At 57.0% G+C, this 19,484-nt stretch overlaps 6 protein-coding genes and 2 non-coding genes across 8 annotated transcripts; 2 read left to right on the plus strand and 6 right to left on the minus strand.

Moving 5' to 3' along the window:
* Window positions 1-568: 568 nt before the first annotated feature.
* On the plus strand, window positions 569-3,272 carry VDAG_04640 (C6 zinc finger protein; the record flags this gene model as incomplete). Its single annotated transcript, XM_009654244.1, has 2 exons — window positions 569-1,795; window positions 1,849-3,272. The coding sequence occupies 2 exons, from the start codon at window positions 569-571 to the stop codon at window positions 2,830-2,832; spliced, it is 2,211 nt and encodes a 736-aa protein (XP_009652539.1). The 3' UTR covers window positions 2,833-3,272.
* Window positions 3,273-3,699: 427 nt separating this feature from the next.
* On the minus strand, window positions 3,700-3,812 carry VDAG_20145. The gene has a single exon. It is a non-coding gene; the product is annotated as a tRNA-Ala (tRNA).
* A 294-nt stretch (window positions 3,813-4,106) lies between these two features.
* Window positions 4,107-6,076, minus strand: VDAG_04641 (sterol O-acyltransferase; the record flags this gene model as incomplete). Its single annotated transcript, XM_009654245.1, has 3 exons — window positions 4,107-4,133; window positions 4,186-5,779; window positions 5,886-6,076. 3 exons carry the CDS (start codon window positions 6,074-6,076, stop codon window positions 4,107-4,109), a joined length of 1,812 nt encoding a protein of 603 aa, XP_009652540.1.
* Window positions 6,077-7,667: 1,591 nt separating this feature from the next.
* VDAG_04642 (alpha-L-rhamnosidase) lies at window positions 7,668-9,731 on the minus strand (the record flags this gene model as incomplete). The annotated part of the gene is made up of 1 exon (XM_009654246.1): window positions 7,668-9,731. One exon carries the CDS (start codon window positions 9,729-9,731, stop codon window positions 7,668-7,670), a length of 2,064 nt encoding a protein of 687 aa, XP_009652541.1.
* A 1,330-nt stretch (window positions 9,732-11,061) lies between these two features.
* VDAG_20146 lies at window positions 11,062-11,151 on the minus strand. Its single transcript has one exon. It is a non-coding gene; the product is annotated as a tRNA-Tyr (tRNA).
* A 195-nt stretch (window positions 11,152-11,346) lies between these two features.
* Window positions 11,347-11,959, minus strand: VDAG_04643 (uncharacterized protein; the record flags this gene model as incomplete). The annotated part of the gene is made up of 2 exons (XM_009654247.1): window positions 11,347-11,479; window positions 11,691-11,959. The coding sequence occupies 2 exons, from the start codon at window positions 11,957-11,959 to the stop codon at window positions 11,347-11,349; spliced, it is 402 nt and encodes a 133-aa protein (XP_009652542.1).
* A 2,421-nt stretch (window positions 11,960-14,380) lies between these two features.
* Window positions 14,381-14,929, plus strand: VDAG_04644 (uncharacterized protein; the record flags this gene model as incomplete). Its single annotated transcript, XM_009654248.1, has 2 exons — window positions 14,381-14,619; window positions 14,809-14,929. 2 exons carry the CDS (start codon window positions 14,381-14,383, stop codon window positions 14,927-14,929), a joined length of 360 nt encoding a protein of 119 aa, XP_009652543.1.
* Window positions 14,930-15,354: 425 nt separating this feature from the next.
* VDAG_04645 (heat shock protein) lies at window positions 15,355-17,909 on the minus strand (the record flags this gene model as incomplete). The annotated part of the gene is made up of 2 exons (XM_009654249.1): window positions 17,263-17,909; window positions 15,355-17,202 (listed from the first exon to the last, which is right to left on the minus strand). The coding sequence occupies exons 1-2, from the start codon at window positions 17,518-17,520 to the stop codon at window positions 15,355-15,357; spliced, it is 2,106 nt and encodes a 701-aa protein (XP_009652544.1). The 5' UTR covers window positions 17,521-17,909.
* Window positions 17,910-19,484: the final 1,575 nt, after the last annotated feature.

The following is a 19,484-nucleotide window of genomic DNA, read 5'->3' on the forward strand; positions in this document are numbered from 1 at the left end:
GCGCAAACCAACAACACCCGGCCTTGGATGATTGCTGTATTGGCAACAAACTCGTGTTGTCCGTCGACCGCACAGACACCACGAGGCTAACGAAGATCGAAACGTCCAAAGAAGCCATCATCCCCGGATTCGCAAATTCGCAGCGCCCCCCCCGCGTTTTGGGCAAGCGAAGCAGGCTCTGTTGTGCAGGAAGGGCCGAATACTTCTCGGTCAAATCGCTCTCTCTCCACGATTCGCTGCCACCCCAGCCCAGGCGAACCAGAACTCACGCTCCTTTCCCCGCAAAGGCCCAATCCCACCTCGAACTCAAGTGTCCAAGTGCTGCAACGACAAATCGTCGTCGCCCTCAAACCGTTGATCACCGTTTCCGGGCGTCTTAGTTGACACGCCTGACCTGGGAGAAACACCGAAAACTCTCACCAAAGTCGAACATTCGGGCACTCTATCCAGCCCCGACGCTCAATCACACCGGTCGACAACGCCCGTTGACACGTTTTGACTCGGACGCTATTCTGACACCTCGCTCTCTGTCGCTCACTCTCGGACGCCCGTCGTCGTCGTCGTCACCATGTCCCAGGCCGTCAAGAGGGCCTGTGACGCCTGTCATCGTCGCAAGGTCAAGTGCGATGGCATCAACCCGTGTCGTAACTGCTCGTCCGCCCAACTGTCATGCACCTACAACGCCATTCCTCAGAAGAAGGGCCCCAAGGGCTCTCGCGCCAAGGTCATCAGCGAGTTGCGAGAGACGCAGCGACAGACGAGTCTGACGGCCAAGGTCCACAACCGCATGAATGGCATCCCCAGCCCGCCAGAGCCCATGGGCGGCGCCCCCACGCCGGGCATGCTGTCCCCTGAACTCGTCAAGGACTGTCTCGATTTCTACTTTGCCAACTTGTACGAAAAGGCACCCGTCCTCGACCGCCGGAGGATCGAGCAGCAGCTGCCCTACATGGAGCAGAACCGCGATACCTACTGCCTTCTGACGGCTCTCTGTGGCTTCATGGTTGTTCAGCCCGGCATGGCTCTTCCCCTTGGCGACTACAACCTCGACATGTATCCCGGTGCCGATCTGGCAGCGAGCCAGGTTCTTCTCGAGGAGTGCCTCCGCGTCCGCCGTGGCCACGACTACCTTGACAGTCCTACTCTGGACACGCTCGCCACCAGCTTCTTCATCTTCGCCATCTACCAGTCTATCGAGTTGCACGACAAGGCATGGTTCTATCTCCGCGAGGCTACGACCATGGTTCACCTGAGTGGTATGAACAAGGAGGAGACGTATGGCCAGTGGGACGCCGCCGAGTCGTCCCGGAGGAGACGGCTCTACTGGCTGTTCTTCGTTCTCGAGCGTGCCCACGCCATCCAGCGCCAGCGACCCCTTACTCTCCAAGCCAGCATCAAGCCCCCTTCCTCTGCAGATGACCCTACCGACCCGCAAGCACACGAACTGACGAGCTTCATCATGCTCGTCAAGTTGTTCCACTCCTTTGACGACGCCTTCACCAGCTCCTGGAACAAGACTCGCAGCAACCTACCCCATCAGCACATTGCCACGCTGCAAAAGCAACTGGCCGACATGCTGCCGACATATCTCTGCCAGGACGACAACCTGTCGAACCTTCACACCAACCAGCAGTGGCTCAAGTCTACTCACTGGCAGCTGAGCAATGGCAGTATGAGTTCTCATAACGCCGACGGCATCGACTGGCAGGTTCCTCGCGACCTCTCACGCGACCTTCTGATGAAGATGGCCTCTCAATTCCCTGGACAGGGCATGGAGCTGCTTGGCTCGGGACTTGTAAGTATCCCTGTATTCTGGAACCTCCGTGTTCTCGCCCTAACAAGCCACAGATTGAGAAGGTCTTTGAGATTGGTTCGAACATGATGGACTTCCTCGTCACGCAGCCCGCCTCACGGGATCCCTTCAGCCTCGGACCTCGCGAGCAACTCAACCAGATCCTCAACATTGTCGGCGTTATGCGCAACGGCAACAACCACGTGCTGCCGCTGCTTTTCACCAAGATCAATGACGTCCTGCCACGCCTAACCAACCTCATGCTGCAGAACGCACCGGAGAACTGTGCCCTCGCCAATATTGACATTTTTGATGGTTTCGGCAATGCCGGCATGGCGCAGCCGCCTCCCCAGATGCAAATGCAGATGGACAACGACTACGACCGCAAGTTCTCTGTCGCCGAGTATGAGAAGAACTTTGAGATGAACGGCGTGAGCAACGAGTCTCACGGTGTTCCGACGTCTTCCAGCACGTCTAGTATTCCGGCAGCGACGAGCGCCGAGCTTGCTTCGCCATATGCTAGCTCCCCAAGCGTCATGTCGCCCGGCATGGAGTTTCCTCGCCAGCATCTCAACGATTTTTGCGCACCCATTCCCGAGCAGGTCATGTCGCCTGTCGGTCAGTCCATGAGTGGGTCCAGTTCGATGAGCTTCCAGAGCATGCAACAACATCAACAACAACAGTCTCATCAACAGCACCAGCACCATAATCACATGCTCCAGAGTCAGTACATGTCGCAACACGCCACGCAACACGCCCTCCCTCAGAGTCAGAGCATGAACGGCTTCAACTCTCCGTCGACGCCCAGCCCCCCGGGCATGAATACGGCGTCCATGCCCACATCGCACTCCATGTCGCAAGGCTTGATGAACCAGATGCCCCGCCAGCCGCCGCAAAGGACCAACAGCTTCGCCATGCCGCAGCAGGGGCAGGTCCGCACGGTCGGGGACTTCCACGCTCTGCAGCGGTCCAATACGGGCGACCTGACCACGATGGCCGGCATGGGCGGCGGCGAGATGGACTACGGAGGCATGAGGTAACGGCTCGACGCAAGGGTCACAGTACTTGCTCATGAGCCTTCTCATTGTTCAAGCCCGGGCATGCAGTTGCTACCATCAGTTATCCTTTTCATCCGATGCTTTGCATGGTGGTATTGTGTATGAATCGGACCGGCGGGCGCGAGCCGCTCGATCTCCGGCGGGCTGGATCCTACTTTGTTTATCTTGGCCCCTCGTTTGCGATTTTCAAGTTGATGCCGCATCTCCACTATGTACATGTTTTGAGGGAGGAGTTCTCTTGACCATCCTGGAGCGACATGTTGGCGCAAGGCGTATGCTTTTTTCACGTCGGTTGGAGGGAAACAGAAAGTTACGTGACGGGAGCACTATATTCTTTGGAAGGACTGGGTGGAACGGACAGGGGTTTTTATGATGTGATGGACACTATGGTGTTGACAGGTAGATGAATTGATCATTTAGAATACTTGCCGTGTAGTCGTGCGTCCTGTGTACGACCGCCGCCACTGCCCACGTTCAACGTCTGTTATCCTCGGTCAGGATGTTCGACGACCATCCATACGACATGGTGGGCGCACACTGGCTCACTTTCTCTCGCGGGCAAAATTGCCGAATACCCTCACAGCAGCCTCTTCCCCCATCCCCCAGCCCACAGCCCACAACACCAAAACCGCCCTCCAATGCACCAAGTCCATCTCTCCAGGGCAACGTTGCAGTCACCCAACCCGAGCATCCCGATCCCACCCCACTTTTCCCTCAATGGAAACAAAGGGGTGGAGTCTAGAAGGAAAAAAAAAACCTTCCACGCCCCGCAGTGCGCGATCCGCCGCACAGCAAACAACGCTGATGCCAGTTAGCGGCGCCGCAGAGGAAACAGGCGGACACAAAAAATGGACAATGCGCGAATCGAACGCGCGACCTTCAGCAGGCATCGTAGATCGTCGTGACGATGTACTTTTTTCTTCAGATGCTAAGCAGACGTTATACCACTAAACCAATCGCCCTCGTGGATGGTGGGGAGGCCCGGTGGTGGGTATCATGTTGCTGCTTGAGGCTGGGCCCTAGACCTCTGTTGACGAGATTTTCGAAGAGCTAGAGGGACGAATGGGTGGGTACATTGTGCACGAGAACAAAGGCTCGGTGGAGAATCCAGGATGAATGTCATGAAAGTAGAGGTCGGGGTATAATGTAAGTCTATGGTACAGAACGCAGGCCGTGGGCGTATGAACATGAGAGAGACGGCAAAAGAGAGCCGAGTATGTTTCCCCCCTCACAGACGGGTGAGGGTGCAACGTAAATCATACAAGAACATAGAGGGAGCAGATCTGGACTGGTCAGCAAAAGTCCATGCATCAGGGGCCTGCGCCTTGAACTCACCATGCTCAACCCCATCACCATGGAGACCCAAAACATGACATTGTTGAGCGTCTTCTTGCCGCGCACGAGCTTGGTGCGCTGCAGCATGACAATGGGCAGCTGGAGCATCTGGCAGACAAAGCCGTAGCCGCGCAGCTTCTTGGTGATGCAGGCCATGACAATCTCGTGGCCGATGGCGGAGATGAGGAACGTGATGACGGTGGCGCGCATGCGGCCAATGTGCGGGCGCGAGGCGCTGTAGACGTGACGGCGCAGGAAGGAGTAGACGGGAATGTTCCACTCGCGCGAGAACTCCATCCAGTCGGTCGAGTTCCACCAGTCGTTGTAGAACTGGCGGTCACCAAAGCGCGTCATCTCGGCACAGGCGCCGAGAGCATACTCAAAGATGACGAGGAAGACGAGGAGGAAGGTGAGCATAAACGGGAAGAGGAGCCAGGAGACCGTCTCGGCAAGGATGAGGAGGCGCTCGGTGGCCGACGGCGGGAGGATGCCAGGCGCCATGGGCGGGTTGAGACGGAGCGAGGACTCGATGAGAATGGGCAGGATGAATTCTTCCGAGATGATGGTCAAGAGGAAGATGCAGCCAAAGACGGCAACAATCTTGGAGATGAGCGAGGTCCAGTCGCGGTTTGGGGCGCGCGGGTACTCGAGCTCGTAGCACAGGGTCGGACACAGGAGGTAGTCGAGGTAGTTGGCCCACGTCAGGTTGCGCGGGTAGGCAATGTTGCCCATGGGCGAGGTCAGCTCCCGGGCCAGATCCTCGCGCAGGTCCGAGACCTCCTCGTCGCTCTCATGACCTCCCGTCCTGAGGAGAGCATCGGCTGGCTTGAGCTCGCTGCTGCCACTGCTGGCGGTCCGCTTCTTGGAGCTGCCGTTGGTGTCGTCGTGCTTCTCGGAGGGCTTGGCCTGCTTGGGGCTCTTGGGTGCCTGATCGCGCAAGGGGTCCTCGGACGTCGGATAGAGGTAAGCGGGGTCGCGGTTGGCGCCAGAGGGGTTGTCGAGCGCGCGCAGCCGTTTCTCCGTCTCGCAGAGGTGCCCGTTGTAGAAGGCCCAGCTGTGCATCTTCATGAGCAGAACCATGGTGTGCAGCAGGAAGAAGACCTGGGCCGTCCAGGTCCACTCGAGCCAGAAGGGCACGGCAACCCAGACGGCGAGCCAGCCGACCTGGTAGAGGCTCTGGATGGCCATGCCGCCCGTCTTCCAGGTGAGGGGCCCGTTGGCGGGGGCGGCGCGGAAGACGCGGTGCATCAGCACGGAGACGGCGGTGGTGGCGACCATGAGAAAGTCGGCAATGGCGAGGTGCCACGTTTTGATGGTGAAGAGGTACCAGATCTGGACGCGCATGGGGTGGCCAGTGTCCTTGATGTTGCGCAGCATTGTCGTGATGGCCATGATGGCAAGGCCGATCCAGAAGAGGTTGAAGAAGCCATGGAAGTCGCGGTAGTCGGAGTTGGGGTCAAAGTGCGAGACGCGGCTGGCATACTCGATGGTCGGGAAAATGCGACGGCGCTGTTCGGCACGGGCAGTCTTCTTTGCGGAGGAGATGGACTTGACAGAGGGGGGCGCATCGGCGGGGACGGGCGTGGAGCGACCACTGCAGACGTTAGCTGGAGCGCACTGGGGAGAGCCATGTGTGTGTCTGTGAAAGAGTCTGTGAAAGAATATGTGGAAGAGCTAGAGTGACGGCCGAGGAGACGCACCTGGTCATGCCGCTCTCGGCGAGGGCGCTCCTGTAACTGCTGGCATCGCCAGTGGAAGACGTCTCAGAGACATTGCTGACGGTGCTCAGTTGCGAGTGGACCGCCTTCCTCGGGCGAGGACGCAGGACGTGCTCGTGGACAGGGGTATTGGTATGGCCGTTTGTGTGCGTGTCGGTGGCTGTGGAAGCCATGGTCATCGATATGAAGGGGCTCAGAGAGGTAATTGGTGTATGATTGTGTGGCCTCGTCGTCAAGTGGTTCGGGTAGTGGTTGATGTCAAGACGTCGAATGGAGCGAGGTGAGGCGTGCTTCCATCTGTTCTATGGCGGACGGGTTCGTAGGGGGGGAAAGACGGGGGGTTGAGGTCAGAAGAAGGTCGAAGAATCGAAGCAGCGGAGAGGAGAAAGACGTGGGTTCAGAGTGGAGGAGGCAAGACGGAACATGTGTCGAGTTCTGGAGATGGGTCGTCTAAGGGGTCGCTCAGAACATATGGCGACAAGTGGAGATGATGCGACAGCGAGGCAGCCGTTTGAGTCGGGTTCGTCGTTTTAATAACACAAAGGGAGAAAGACCCCGGCATTCGTAAGACGCAAGAAAGGGAATCGCAATAATCAAGAAGAGGACCTGAAGTAAAGAGGATCCGAAGTCCGAGAGGTGGTATCAAGGGGACGGATGACAGAACGCGAAGAAGCCTGTGGTGTGGGTTGGGTTGGTTGCCGTTGCGCTGAGCTTGGATGCTCGGGTGCTCGGGTTTTGGGGGGGCCTTGGGGGGGGCCTGGGGGGGTCTGGGAACACCTGGGGGGCCATTCCCCTTAGGCCCCTCGACCCTGAAGCAAGCTCCACCCAGTGCTACGTCACTCCTTCCCTAGGGTACATCCCTCCTTCCCTGAGGCACATCACTCCTTCCCTACCTAGGTACATCGAAGGGGCCGGATTACCTCAGCTTGGCGAGGTATCTTGTACATCTCTCTGTCCTTCCTTCCACGACCATGTTGCTGCCTGATGGAGGCCATGACCATCTCTCCAGAAACATCAACACGTTCTCCATCCCATGTTCTCACCTCCTCTTTCATTCCGCTCTGCATCATGATCGTGTGCGTGGTCTCCAGGTTCCGAGAAGCCCGGCTGCGATGCAAGGAGCGTGTCTATTTTATCGAACCCCCCAGCAAACCGAGAGTGCCGGCATCCACCACAAGGCTTCCCTCCACTCACAAGACAGCCAGAGTCAGCCACCCCTAGAGCCGATATGGCCGCGGCAGTGTTGCGAAGGTTGGTAGCACTCAGCCCTACCCCGACCTGCCTGACGTCAAGGGAACCGCCAAATCCGGCTCACTGTCACTATTGTTTGCGCCGCCGAATCCGCCCATTGGCGATCCGATGCAGCGTGTGACCCTCTTTGGGCCTCGCATCAACTCGAACGGTCGCCGATCGCCTCACTCTGTGTCCGGTGCCACGTGCCAAGGGCGATGATCAAGGATGGCCTCGACCAAAAGAGTGCACGAATCGCCATCAACCTGAAAGAACCGCCGGAGCTTCCGCACCGTTCGACGGATGATACCGCAATGAGTCGGCTTTTTGCTGGTGCAAGGTGCCCACCCCCCCGGCTGCCCGCCAATTCCCGAGCATGATGCATAATCAGACGGCAAGATACACTTTTAATGGCATTTCGGCGCCGAAGGTGTTGGAGCTGCTGCGACGAAAACGAAAACTGGCGACAAAAAACCCACTTCGTCCAAATACACCCCATGTTTCCCAGTGACCTCCCTTCCCAGTTAAGGTACCTCAACATGTCGACAGTCGGCAACCTTTGCCTCGGATCACCTTCCGACCTCCGCCCTCCACCTCACTTCCATCGTACGTCTCTCCGTCGACCGTCACCTTGACGCAATGCCACGGCAGCACAATCTCACCCCGAGTCTTCTCTGGGGTCACAAGCTCAATGGCCACCTTCCTGCCACCACCCTCACCCTCGATTTCAATGATAGCTTCCCAGTCGCCCAGGGGACTCGTCCACCCACTGCGGAGGCTTGTCAGATCGCCTGGCAGCGGCTTGAACACCCATCGCCCCCAGCTGACCACCTCGAGTCCCACAGCCTTGAAGCTTAGCGCCTGCGTCGGTCCCGTCGACCACGAGTGACTGAGAGATGTGTACGCCGCGTCGTATCGATAGCTGCGCTGCGATCGGTAGTAGAGAGACCCGTTGGCCGACATGCCCTCGATCAACGTGGTCCCCGTCATGAGCGGCGAGTCCAGCATGTATCCCCACATGCGTCGGACCAGCTTGAGGCCCGTCGCCGCTTTACCAGCTGTAAAGTGCGCCAGCACCTCGATCGAGGAGATGAACGACGAGATGGTATCCGGCAGCTCCGGCGTTAGCGGCCCAATGGCGTTCCATCTCTTTGCTAGAGCATTCGAGATGGCCGCCTGCTGGGACGAGGATACTGTGAGGTTGTAGTAGACAGCAAGCGCGTTGCCGTCCTGTGGAAAGAGCAGGGCGCCGCGGTCCGTCTCGTTGTCGCGGTACAGGGACTGCTCGTCGTCCCACAGCACCTCGTTGAAGGCTTCCTTCAGCTTGGCCGCCGCCGTCGCCCATTTCTTCGCCTGCTCGGCGCGGCCGTTGTCCTTGGTCGCTGTGTCGGCCGCAAGAGAGGCCAGCGCGAACAGGGCGTGGTAGTCGAGGGCGTTGAGGGCCGAGTTGTAGCCTCCGCCCCCAAGACGCGCCCAGTCGTTTGGGAAAGCTTGGTTCGCCAAGCCGACTTTGTTGTCCACGGCTCGGTAGATGTACTCGAGTCCCGCCGTCATGTTGCCCCATGACCTGTCGACCCACTCGGCGTCGCCTGTGAAGATGGCATAGTTGTAGCAGGCGATCATGGTCCACGCGTGGTATGTGTCACTCAGCGCCCCGTTCCGCCACGAGCCCGTCGTCGGTCCCGCAAACGGCGTCTGGCCCGTTGTCTTATTCTGGTAGAAGAACATGGTCTCAATGGCATAGTAGATGCTCTCGAGGCCCGCGGCGCCGAGACCGAGGTACGCCGTCGTGCCGGCAACGCCGAGGTCGCCCGGCCACACGGCGCGATCGCGCTTGGCACCATCGAGCATCATGGGCCCCTCGACGCCGAGCGAGGCGTTGTACGCCCACCCGTCCTTAACCTGCGGCAGGAAGCGCGACGTGAAGGGCGGCCCAATGTTCGTCTGCGCCGTGAAGACGCCGGCGTACCACGCGCGCACTAGGGTGTCGTCCTGCGGCGCCCAAAAGTACCCGTCGTACTTGCTCGGGTCCTGCTGCGATGGCGAGTAGCCAAGGTGGCAGACAATATCGGAGATGGTGACGGCCTCGTAGGCGACGATGGTGACGTACTTGAAGCCGCCACGGAAGCGCTCGGTGGGCATCTTGTAGGCCGTGGTGCCCGCGGCGACGGTGACGTTGAGCTGCTTGTCGTAGTCCTGGGTGTGCACGGCGCCCGTGTCGTCGGAGATGGCGCGCACAAAGGCCGGCGACTCGGCGAAGGCGAGCGAGAACTGCTGCGTCGTCGCCTTTGTGTCAGCCTTCAGCGATAGGAGGCCGCCCACGTAACCAAAGTCGAGCGTGATCTGGGCGCCGGGGTTCATGGTCAAAATGTAGCTTGGTTCCGTGGCTTCCTCCTCGTCACCCTCTCCTGCCGACGAGAGCGTGACAAGCGCATCGCCTTTGATGGCGTAGATGCTCTTGGGCGAGATGGTGCGCGAGGTTGGGGATTGGATGTACAGTTCCCACGGTTTGGCAGTGCCATCGTCGCGGGCGGCGAGGAGGGCCGTCGAGGGCGTCAGCGCGAGGGCGAGGGTCGCCCAGCGGAGGAGGGACGCCATGGTGTGAAGCTGGCTCGTTGTGTCGAGACGTTGTTGGGTGCACCTTTGGAAAAGGAAAGGAGGGAGGAGAGGAGAAAAGGAGCACAGAAAAGGTGTGCACTTGCTTGCACCAGCTCAGAACGCCATGGACTCCTCGTCTTTAAGGCCCCTGGTTCATCTTGTGCAGACGATGCGCCCTCTAAAGGCATGCCCAGACCTACCCGACGAGATCGTCAGTGCCACCTCCCCCAAACAAAGCTGTTTTCCGAGCCGACGACGGGGATCAGGCTTTCTTCGTGGCTCGCGCATGACAGGCCATCGACGGGGGTTGGTGCTGCTGCTGCTGCATTCTGCCTGGTGAAGATCGACAGGGCGGGGTCGAGCGAGAGAGGAGAGAGTCGGGGTAAGTCAGGGCCGAGGAGGCGCGGGGCATCGCTGGCGCGAAGCACGACTAGATCTGGGGTATGGAGCGGATGGAAGGGAGGGGGAGAAGCGGAGATTGGAGGATCTGCGGGGTGGCATGCGATGCGATCGGCTCGGGAGGCTGTGTCTTTTTCTTGTTCTTTCGCGTTCCTGTAGGGTGCTGTGCTGGGTATGTTTACATCAGCCTCTTTGCTGGTGTCGATTCTGAAATGCGGGGGAACCAAGCGAGAGGAGGGGCCGGGCATGACGGAGAAAGATGTGTGCCGAGAGGATGGAGGATGGTGCGATGTGATACTTCTTTTCATGGTGTAGAGTATCCTTGGGAATTCTTCCGCGTGCCGTAGGGAGTGGAGATGTCATGGTCGTGATATTCGGTCGGCCCGGGGTTGGGCGCCGTTTCGCCGGGTCCGGGTGGGTCATCGGTGCCGCTATTCTCGGCCGGTGCGGGGGCGCCTCCGATCGGCTGGTCCGCATACTTTTTTTACTGGCTGGCGGCTGAGAGCTATACTCTCTGCTGCCGACTGAGAGCCTAGGGCTCGACACCGTGACGGGAGGCTTGGGAGGTGTCGGTCCTGGTGGAGTGGCTTGTATTCGGTCGGCCTTGCTCCAAGGTGGTAGACGGCGAGGAGCAGGCGGTGGATGTCAGGGACAGGCAAGATTCATGCACTCTACGGCTCGAGCAGACTAGGGTCTCGTTCGCAGCGATACTTTCGGATGCCGAGCCTCATCAAGCAAATGATTCGCACTTTGGAGCAGGGGATCAATATTGGCAGTCGCATTTCGATGACCACAACGAGCCCGACAGGTTCCCCCATCGTAGCGTGTGTTTTCCTACTTAAAATCAGGCATTTGGCCGTTTAGGTCTGCTGAGAACGTAAATACCACGACGAAAAAGAAAAAAAGAGAAGCTGAGCTTCTTATAGTGAGATCCTTCCAACCGGAGTCGAGCCGGTGACCTTTCGATTGGAATGGAAGCCAGTTACAGTCGAACGTGATGAACCAACTACACTATGGAAGGATTTTGATGAACTGCCCCGTTTTCTGGGCGCTACTTAGGCTGGAAAATCGCGCAGGACATGGGCTTCGAGAACTCCACGATGGGCGGGTCGGCGGATCCTCTTGTGGATTCTCTTCACGAAGACGCGCAGCAGAAGCTCATGACAGCTATTCCTAAAACCGAAAAGTCATCTTAGGGGGCTGGTTCCCTTTGGATTTACCCTTCTGTGCCCTGGAATTGCGGCGCTTCACGTCTCAAGCTTTGACTTGCCTCTGGCGCGATCACCTCGAGTGGTTCGTAGAGCGCCTCTCGAGGACCGTCGATGTGATACCCCGAGTGCGGAGCCAGGCTGTCGGCCGTGACCAGGCCAGCATGCAGCTCGCCCACGTTCCTGACGCCTAGGAGACGCATTCCCCGCTCCAGCTCCTCCTGGAGCAGCTGAACGGTGCTCTCGACGCCAGGCTGGCCATACGCGCCCAGGGGGTACGGCAGGCCGCGCCCGATGCCAACGCCGCGGGCCCCCAGACACAGCGCCTTGAGATATCAGTGCACAGACGTACCCCTCCGTCGACAAAGACGTCAATCCTGTGCTGCAGGCCGCGTGCTGACGGGCCTCCTTGATGGCAGCGGGCAGCCACTCTGGACCGTCAGGGAAGTCAATGCCTTGCCCATAGGAGCGGCGGCCGTTCAGGTCGTCACTCGTAAGTCTGTATTCCATCGCCATGCCAAGCCTCTGCATTGCAACGAGCAGAAATAGTATGGACAACATCGTAGTCTGGTTCTGGTGCAGGCTGTCTGACTTGCTCAAGTCGCGATGGACAATCATCATCGTCGTTCAATGTTAGTGAGCTACAGGCCAGTTGGCGAACAACAGACAGCTGCTCATTAGACTTGAAGGTATCATCGCTCTCATTCCTGCCGTGACCATGAGTACCTGAACATGGAACTTAGGAAACGTCCCCCTGAACGCTACGAACGCAAGTTCCTTTATTGCGAACACCTGTCTAGCTGGAGGCAACATTTTCATAGCCTGGCTAGCGGAACTGTAAGTCGTGTACATTCACCATCTGAGATGGGAAGCGCAGAATCTGACCCGAACAAAAGCAGCCTGCCTTATGAGCCTGAGGTAAGATCTTTGATCATCGGAGCATCCATTACTGCTGTCTACGCCGTAGCCGCGGGCGTTATGATTCTTGTGTGGCCTGCGTGCAAGTCACAGTATTGTGAGAGCCAAACGAGACCTCTAAAAGGGAGATCCAGAGGGCACAGGAAGTTGATCTGCAACTATTAGTCAACCATGGTTGGCCAACAACTATTGCCACATGGACCATCAGGGCCACACTGTGCGTGGCGCTTCACTGCCTTGACAGGAGGTATCTCCTGTATTGCTAACATCTGAACTCTATAAACCATGAATCTTAACCAACTGACAAATGGCAAACAGGCCCAAGAGGATCAAGCTCGCCAAAGCCGATAGTCTTGTTGTTAATTCGTCGAGTAGTGAAGGATCGGTAGAGCGCAAATCCGCCGAAGAAAAGACCAAGGGGCCAATTAACACTACTGCTGAACCAATAATAGGGAATAGCCTGGGGCGGTGATCACCGTATAGGATTCACCGATATGGTGATCACCGAGACCGGGATTCACAGCTCTCAGAAGCACGTGAATCACGGCTTACATGATCGGTGAATCAGATGGGTATATCTGATTCACGAAGGTAGCGGTAATTCAAAGAGATAGCATCAACCGCATCACATTGTCTCATATCACCTACCCTACCTATTCAAAGCTCTCAGGCACAGCCAAAGTACTTAATTGGGGTTCACATAAGCAGTGAAGCCCTCTCAACAACCACCAAATCTATCCCAAGGACCTTGTCTCGACACGGACTGGGGCGAATGGTTCCTTACCAGGTAGCGAGGTACATCAAACAGGGCTCCTGCGCCTCCGTTCAGCGAGAAGTAATACCATATAATGCATAAACTCGAGCCTTATTTCAGACAGAACTGCCCACAGATCATGAATCCATTTAATCCACTCCACAAAAAAAAAAAAAAAAGATAACGCCTAGGTAGGGTAGACAGGATCCTTAGAGATAGACCCCGAAGCATTCCTACATGAGACATAAGATAGTATGAACATAAGTTGGGCGACTTATAGCCCAAAGTTTGCCTCCATTCCCTTCTCAGGGCTCTATGGAAGAATTCCGATACAAAAATACAGCTCTGAGCGCCCTTGATGATCTCCGATGGACGCCAACAGGTGTTCAATTCCCAGTATGTGTGTGGCCGCGTTCAAGATAGGTATGATCCGGATCGGGACCTGCCAAGCAGCTGTGGAAATGTCAAAGGCGGCTGGACGAGTAGGATGAAGAAGCCTTCCACAGGTCATGTCCGCAGTCAAAAGTCAGTTTCGGGGCCAGGATACATGTTTTATTCGAACCCTCCGCAGCTAGGAGGGCCTTTCGCAGCCCTCACACATGCTGCAGTGGTCTCAAGCCCCTGAGCTTTCCCTAAGCTTCTTACTCCTTGGCTATCGTGACTTCAAGGTGGGAAGATTGCGCCACACGAGAGCTTAGAGGTGACATGAGGGTGTAGGACTTCCGTAGGCTTGCATGACTCCATCCTGGAGGTTCTGCGAGATATCCGAACAAATTCGCTGCCTGCAGCTTCAGCAACTAAGTCAAATTCGATGAGATGTGACCAGTCAATAAATGCCATAATAGGCGAACACGCCACCAGCCCTGCCCAAACCCGATCATCAAGCGGCGATTTGGCGGAGTCTGTGGCATCAATAGGGATTGTCATACTCGGGCCAAAAACAAATTCAATCACAGGCTCTACGATGGTGAATGAGCCCGGGCTCAACTCAGCCTGACGACTGTTCAATTAGCCCGGGCGATCATGTCTTGCACATCAGGCCCGTTCATCATTCGACACAGCCACCACAACATGACCAACGACCACACCACTACCCAATCTGGCGGCCTTGTCAGGCGTTTTCGGTTTTGCCCCGAGGCATACTTCAATAAGTAGCAAGAAACATGGTCCGCGGCCACCTTCGCGTTATACCTCGCACGAGGGTCACGTTTACAAGCCTGGCTTGCCCCTCAAAGACAAAGGAACGAACAGGAAACCTTGCCCAGCCCCGCGCACCATGGCCGTCCAGTCTCACGCCAGCATCCCACGACAAGCAAATACATCCCAAGCACTCCCATGAAAACGCAGTCTCAATCACTGAGCCGCCTACAATGCCCTCCGCACAGAGACCCGTCTTCACCCCCGAATCACCAAGTCGCTTCTACCCAACGACCCGCGTCGTGACGGCCATCCCCAACAACCCGCCGCCCGACTATCCCATTTCCGTCCTCGGCAAGATCAAGTACGCGCTCCGCCGCAAGGCCGCCAGGGCCGCTGCTGCCGAGCGCACGCCGCAGACGCCGCAGACTACGTACCACACCAACGAGAGGGGCCAGATCATCGAGACGAGGTACGTGCGGACCAGATGGTGAAGCGCGCATGCTGGCGGCGAACTCAGCGCTGTCTGGATTTCCTGGGACGACCGGGAGACGGCGACACGGACACAGGATCTGTCTGGAGGGCGGCGCAGGTTTGGGCAGCTGTAGAGCGGGAGGTATCCGGACTTGGAAGATGAAGTCCAGTGTAGGGGATGTGACAGATTGCGACAAAAGCCTGCCCAGGCTTCACTTTCTGGGTATTACGGCGAGAGGGTAAGATGCTCGGATATACTTGACAGGCGCGCGTATGAGCTGAGGAGACATGGGTTCAATTTCCATTAGGAGGATGGCATATCCCACCTTGAAGCAACGAGGATGAAATTGACAGATTGAATATCACTGCATAATGCTAACGTTGAAGTGCGTTTTGGGTTGTGTAGTCATGCAATGATGTGTAGTCGTACGATGAGCCAGACTGAGGATCACAGGTGTGCCAAAGGGGCAGCCATAGCGTCAAATGGCGCATCACATTTACAAGGGCAGGTAGTGTTCTTAACCGTTCAATTCTGCATCTCATCGGTCTCATAATCGTGACGAGCTAGCTAGAGTACACCCACGCCGCTCCATGCGGACGAAGGGGGAAGGAATTATGCGGCTGCAACAACGCGCGAAAAGAGGAAAGTACGCCAAGTCCAAGGGCAACCGTACCCGAAAACCGTCCAACTCCATTGACTTTTCTGGTATCCCGTGTTTATCATGAAAACCGCTTAGTCGACCTCCTCCATGGCGCTGTCACCAGTCTCGGTGGTGGTGGCGGCGGTGGCGGGAGCCTCCTCGGTCTTGGAGTCATCCTCCTCGATGTTGAGGCCGATTTGGACGAGCTTGTGGATGCGCTCAGAGAAGCCAGCGGGCTCCTCAATGGTGAAGCCAGAGACAAGCAGGGAGGTCTCGAACAGAAGCTGGACGATGGACTTGACGGTGCGGTCATTGACACCATCGGCCTCGACCTTCCTCTTGAGCTCCTGAACAATGGAGCTCTTGGGGGAGATCTCGAAAGTCTTCTTCGAGGACATGTACGAGGACATGGAGGTGTCACGGAGGGCCTGGGCCTTCATGATACGCTCCATGTTGGCAGACCAGCCGAACTGGCCGGTGCGGATAGCGCAAGGAGCGTCGCCGAGCTTGTGGCTGACAACGACCTTCTCAACCTTGTCGCCGAGCACCTCCTTGAGGGCCTTGGCGAGACCCTCGTACTCCTTCTCCTCAGTCTCACGCTGAGCCTTCTCCTCATCAGTCTCCTCGAGCTCGAAGTCCTTGGTGATATCAACAAGCTTCTTGCCCTCGAACTCCTTCATCTGAGTCATGGCGTACTCATCGATGGGGTCAACGAGGAAGAGGACCTCAAAGTTCTTCTGCTTGAGGGAATCGAGGAAGGGGGACTTGGTGACGGCCTTAAGAGACTCGCCAGTAATGTAGTAGATGTTCTGCTGGACCTCGGGCATGCGAGCGATGTAGTCGGTCAAAGAGGTCATGTCATCACCAGACTTGGTGGAGTTGAAGCGGAGGAGCTTGGCCAGGGTCTGGCGGTTCTGGGAGTCCTCGTGGATACCGAGCTTGATGTTCTTGGAGAAGGCAGAGTAGAACTTGTCAAACTGCTCCTTGTCCTCGGCGATCTCAGTGAAGAGCTCGAGGGCCTTCTTGACAATGTTCTTCTTGATGACCTTCATAATCTTGTTCTGCTGGAGAGTCTCACGAGACAGGTTGAGGGGAAGGTCCTCAGAGTCGACAACACCCTTGACGAAGCTGAGCCACTCAGGGATGAGATCAGTGGCGTCGTCAGTGATGAAGACGCGGCGGACGTAGAGCTTGATGTTGTTCTTGGTCTTCTTGGTCTCGAACAGGTCGAAGGGAGCGCGCTTAGGGACGAAGAGGATGGCACGGAACTCGAGCTGACCCTCGACAGAGAAGTGCTTGACACCGAGGTGGTCCTCCCAGTCGTTGGAGAGAGACTTGTAGAAGGCGGCGTACTCCTCCTGGGTGATGTCCTGGGGGTTGCGAGTCCAGATGGGCTTCTGCTTGTTCAGCTCCTCCTGCTCGATGGAGGTCTCCTTGACCTTCTTGACCTTCTTCTCCTTCTTCTCCTCCTCCTCGTCATCGACCTCCTCGATCTTGGGCTTCTTGTCGTCGTCCTCATCGGCGGCGGTCTCCTCGGCCTCCTCATCGGGGACCTCCTTCTCGGTCTCCTTCAGGACGTGGAGGTAGATGGGGTAGGAGATGAACTCGGAGTGCTTCTTGATGACCTCCTTGATCTTGGCCTCGTTGAGGTACTCAGTCTGCTCATCCTTCAGGTGAAGGATGATCTTGGTACCACGGCCGAGCTGCTCGCCCTCGGTGTCGGGGCGGATGGAGAAGGTGCCACCGGCAGAAGACTCCCAGATGTACTGCTCGTCATCGTTGTGCTTGGAGATGACGGTGACGCGGTCGGCGACGAGGTAGGCAGAGTAGAAACCAACACCGAACTGACCAATCATGGAGATGTCGGCACCTGCGGTGAGAGCCTCCATGAACTGCTTGGTACCAGAGCGGGCAATGGTACCCAGGTTGTTGACGAGGTCCTGTGATTGAGGTCAGTATGTTGCTAGCAAGAAAGTGCGACTTGGTAAAGCAAAACTTACAGCCTTGGTGAAACCAATACCAGAGTCCTGGATGGTCAGGGTCTTGTTCTCCTTGTCGGGGATGATGTCGACGCGGAGGTCCTTGTTGGAGTCGAGCTTGCTGGGGTCCGAGAGGGACTCATAGCGGATCTTGTCGAGCGCATCGGAGGCGTTGGAGACAAGCTCACGAAGGAAGATCTCCTTGTTGGAGTAGACAGTGTTGATGATGAGAGACAACAGCTGAGAGATCTCAGCCTGGAACTCGAAAGTCTCAGACATCTTGGCGGGGGGGTATCAAAGCGTGACGGTCGTGATCTGGGGGCTTGGTTAGTCCAAGGTTGCCAGGCGAGTGTTCGCTGATGTGGAATGGAGACGAGCAGGGAAGGAGCTTGACGCGAACAGACTCGGTGAAGTATGAGCACACTGGCCAAGTCTCCTACGGCGTGCTGACTGGATAAGGCTGCCAACCCGGCGAGTCGAGAGGAGGGGTCGAGCGATTGTGTGGGATATGAGGGGGGAAGCTCTCGGCGAGGCGGGGAGAGGGCTTACCTAAAGGGAAATTGCAAAGAAACTCTTGGGTCTAGAGGTTCAAGAGAATAGTAGAGTTCGCTATGATGCGATGGGATGGAGAGTGAGTGGTATGTGGGAGGAGAGTAGAAATTTGTGTTGAGAGGAGGGGAGAGAAGGAGAAAAGCAGCTGCGGCAGTCGGTCGTAAAAAAGAAGACCTGAAGCCCAAGCTAGAGGAGCCCCTGCGGCGCCTGGAGAATTCTATGCGATTCTATCCTTCTCGCACCTTCCACCTTCCAGGCGCTTCTCTGATTCGCTTGCCCTGCCACCACGGCAACGAATGGTGCACGATGATTGGCTGAGATGTGCGGGCGCTGTGGGAACACCTACGAAAAAAGAGACGGTCTAGCAGTTGCCTCCTTCTGATCCCTTGCCTTGTCTGGCCTTGTGCTTTTCGATGCAGTTCTATATTGTGGATTTCCCATGGTTGCAGCAGCATCCATTCACCCATGGGGGGGTCATGGCCTGGGAAGCTCTCGTGGATTCCAGGCGGCTCTGGCAGTCGTCTTTGAGTCACCGCGAAGCCTCCAGAATGCCACTCCCACCTTCCGATAAGACCTCTTATCGCAAGGACCGGCCTCCACGAGGCTGAGGGGCAATGCCTGGACCCCGGATTCCAGGGCGTTTGGTCCAAGCAACAATGGCCAGTCGGTGAGGCTCCCAGGCGGTCCAGGCGCTGGTCCAGGCACTGGCCTAAGCACTGTGGGGCCCGCGTTGAGCATCCGCCACGGTGGTCCACCCTGGCCTGAGGATATCGATGGCTACCTGCCTACGTTGTCTCCCAATCACCGATGCAATCAAGCTGGTGCGGCGTCTGCCTGCCATGACTTGAGTTGACGATACTGCTTCCTGATTGGGGCCTGACTCGCTGATAGTCCATGCCGTTGCGGTTGGGAAACGCTGTGCTGGGCTATGGTTGTAGAGAAGGTGCAGTTATTTGTTCTCAAGGTCATGTTGTACTGTATTCACGTTTTGTCGAATAATTGGTCCTGATCCAGAAAGTTCTACCGCTCTACGAGAGGGCCTATCAAGAACTACATAGAAATTCGTCATAGAAGTAGGCGGACAACATCAAGTTTGTGTGGTTGATCAGAGGTTAAAGACCGTAAGGCATGAGTCGCCTTGCAGGCCCGAGGGACGAACAACTTGGCCCTCATTCCACGTTCTCTTTTTCTCATGGTCTATCTACATATAGGCACATGAAAATTTACCACCAAAGCCACAACCTGAATTCGAAGTAGTCTCGGGGCTATGTGAACGCACAACAAACCTGACGCAAAGCCAAGCCTCGCAGAGACGACAGGACCACCATTGTTGCGCCTCTCTGCCATGCCAAGGTGATCCTCATTATACATTGTGTTGTACACTCTATAAGCCGATTTCACAACCGTCTATCACGAACAACCGAGCCCCTGTACACGCCCCAGGCCCAACAGGGCTACTCCCCCTTGACGATCCCATCGCCAACACAGCGGTACCTCCGATCAGCATACACGAGCCCAAACTCATCCTCCCCGTCCTCCTCGCCCTTGACAATCTCGACAACCTCCCCAACGACAATGACGTGGTCCCTCACCCTCACGAGCCCCTGCGCAGGCGCATCGTCGAGCACCTAGCTCAACAAAAAACGTGTACGCCCTTCGCCCCGGAGGACGGGTGACATCGCCGCGCTGTC

This window comes from Verticillium dahliae, genomic scaffold (assembly GCF_000150675.1).
Source record: "Verticillium dahliae VdLs.17 supercont1.8 genomic scaffold, whole genome shotgun sequence".
Classification (NCBI taxonomy): domain Eukaryota; kingdom Fungi; phylum Ascomycota; class Sordariomycetes; order Glomerellales; family Plectosphaerellaceae; genus Verticillium; species Verticillium dahliae.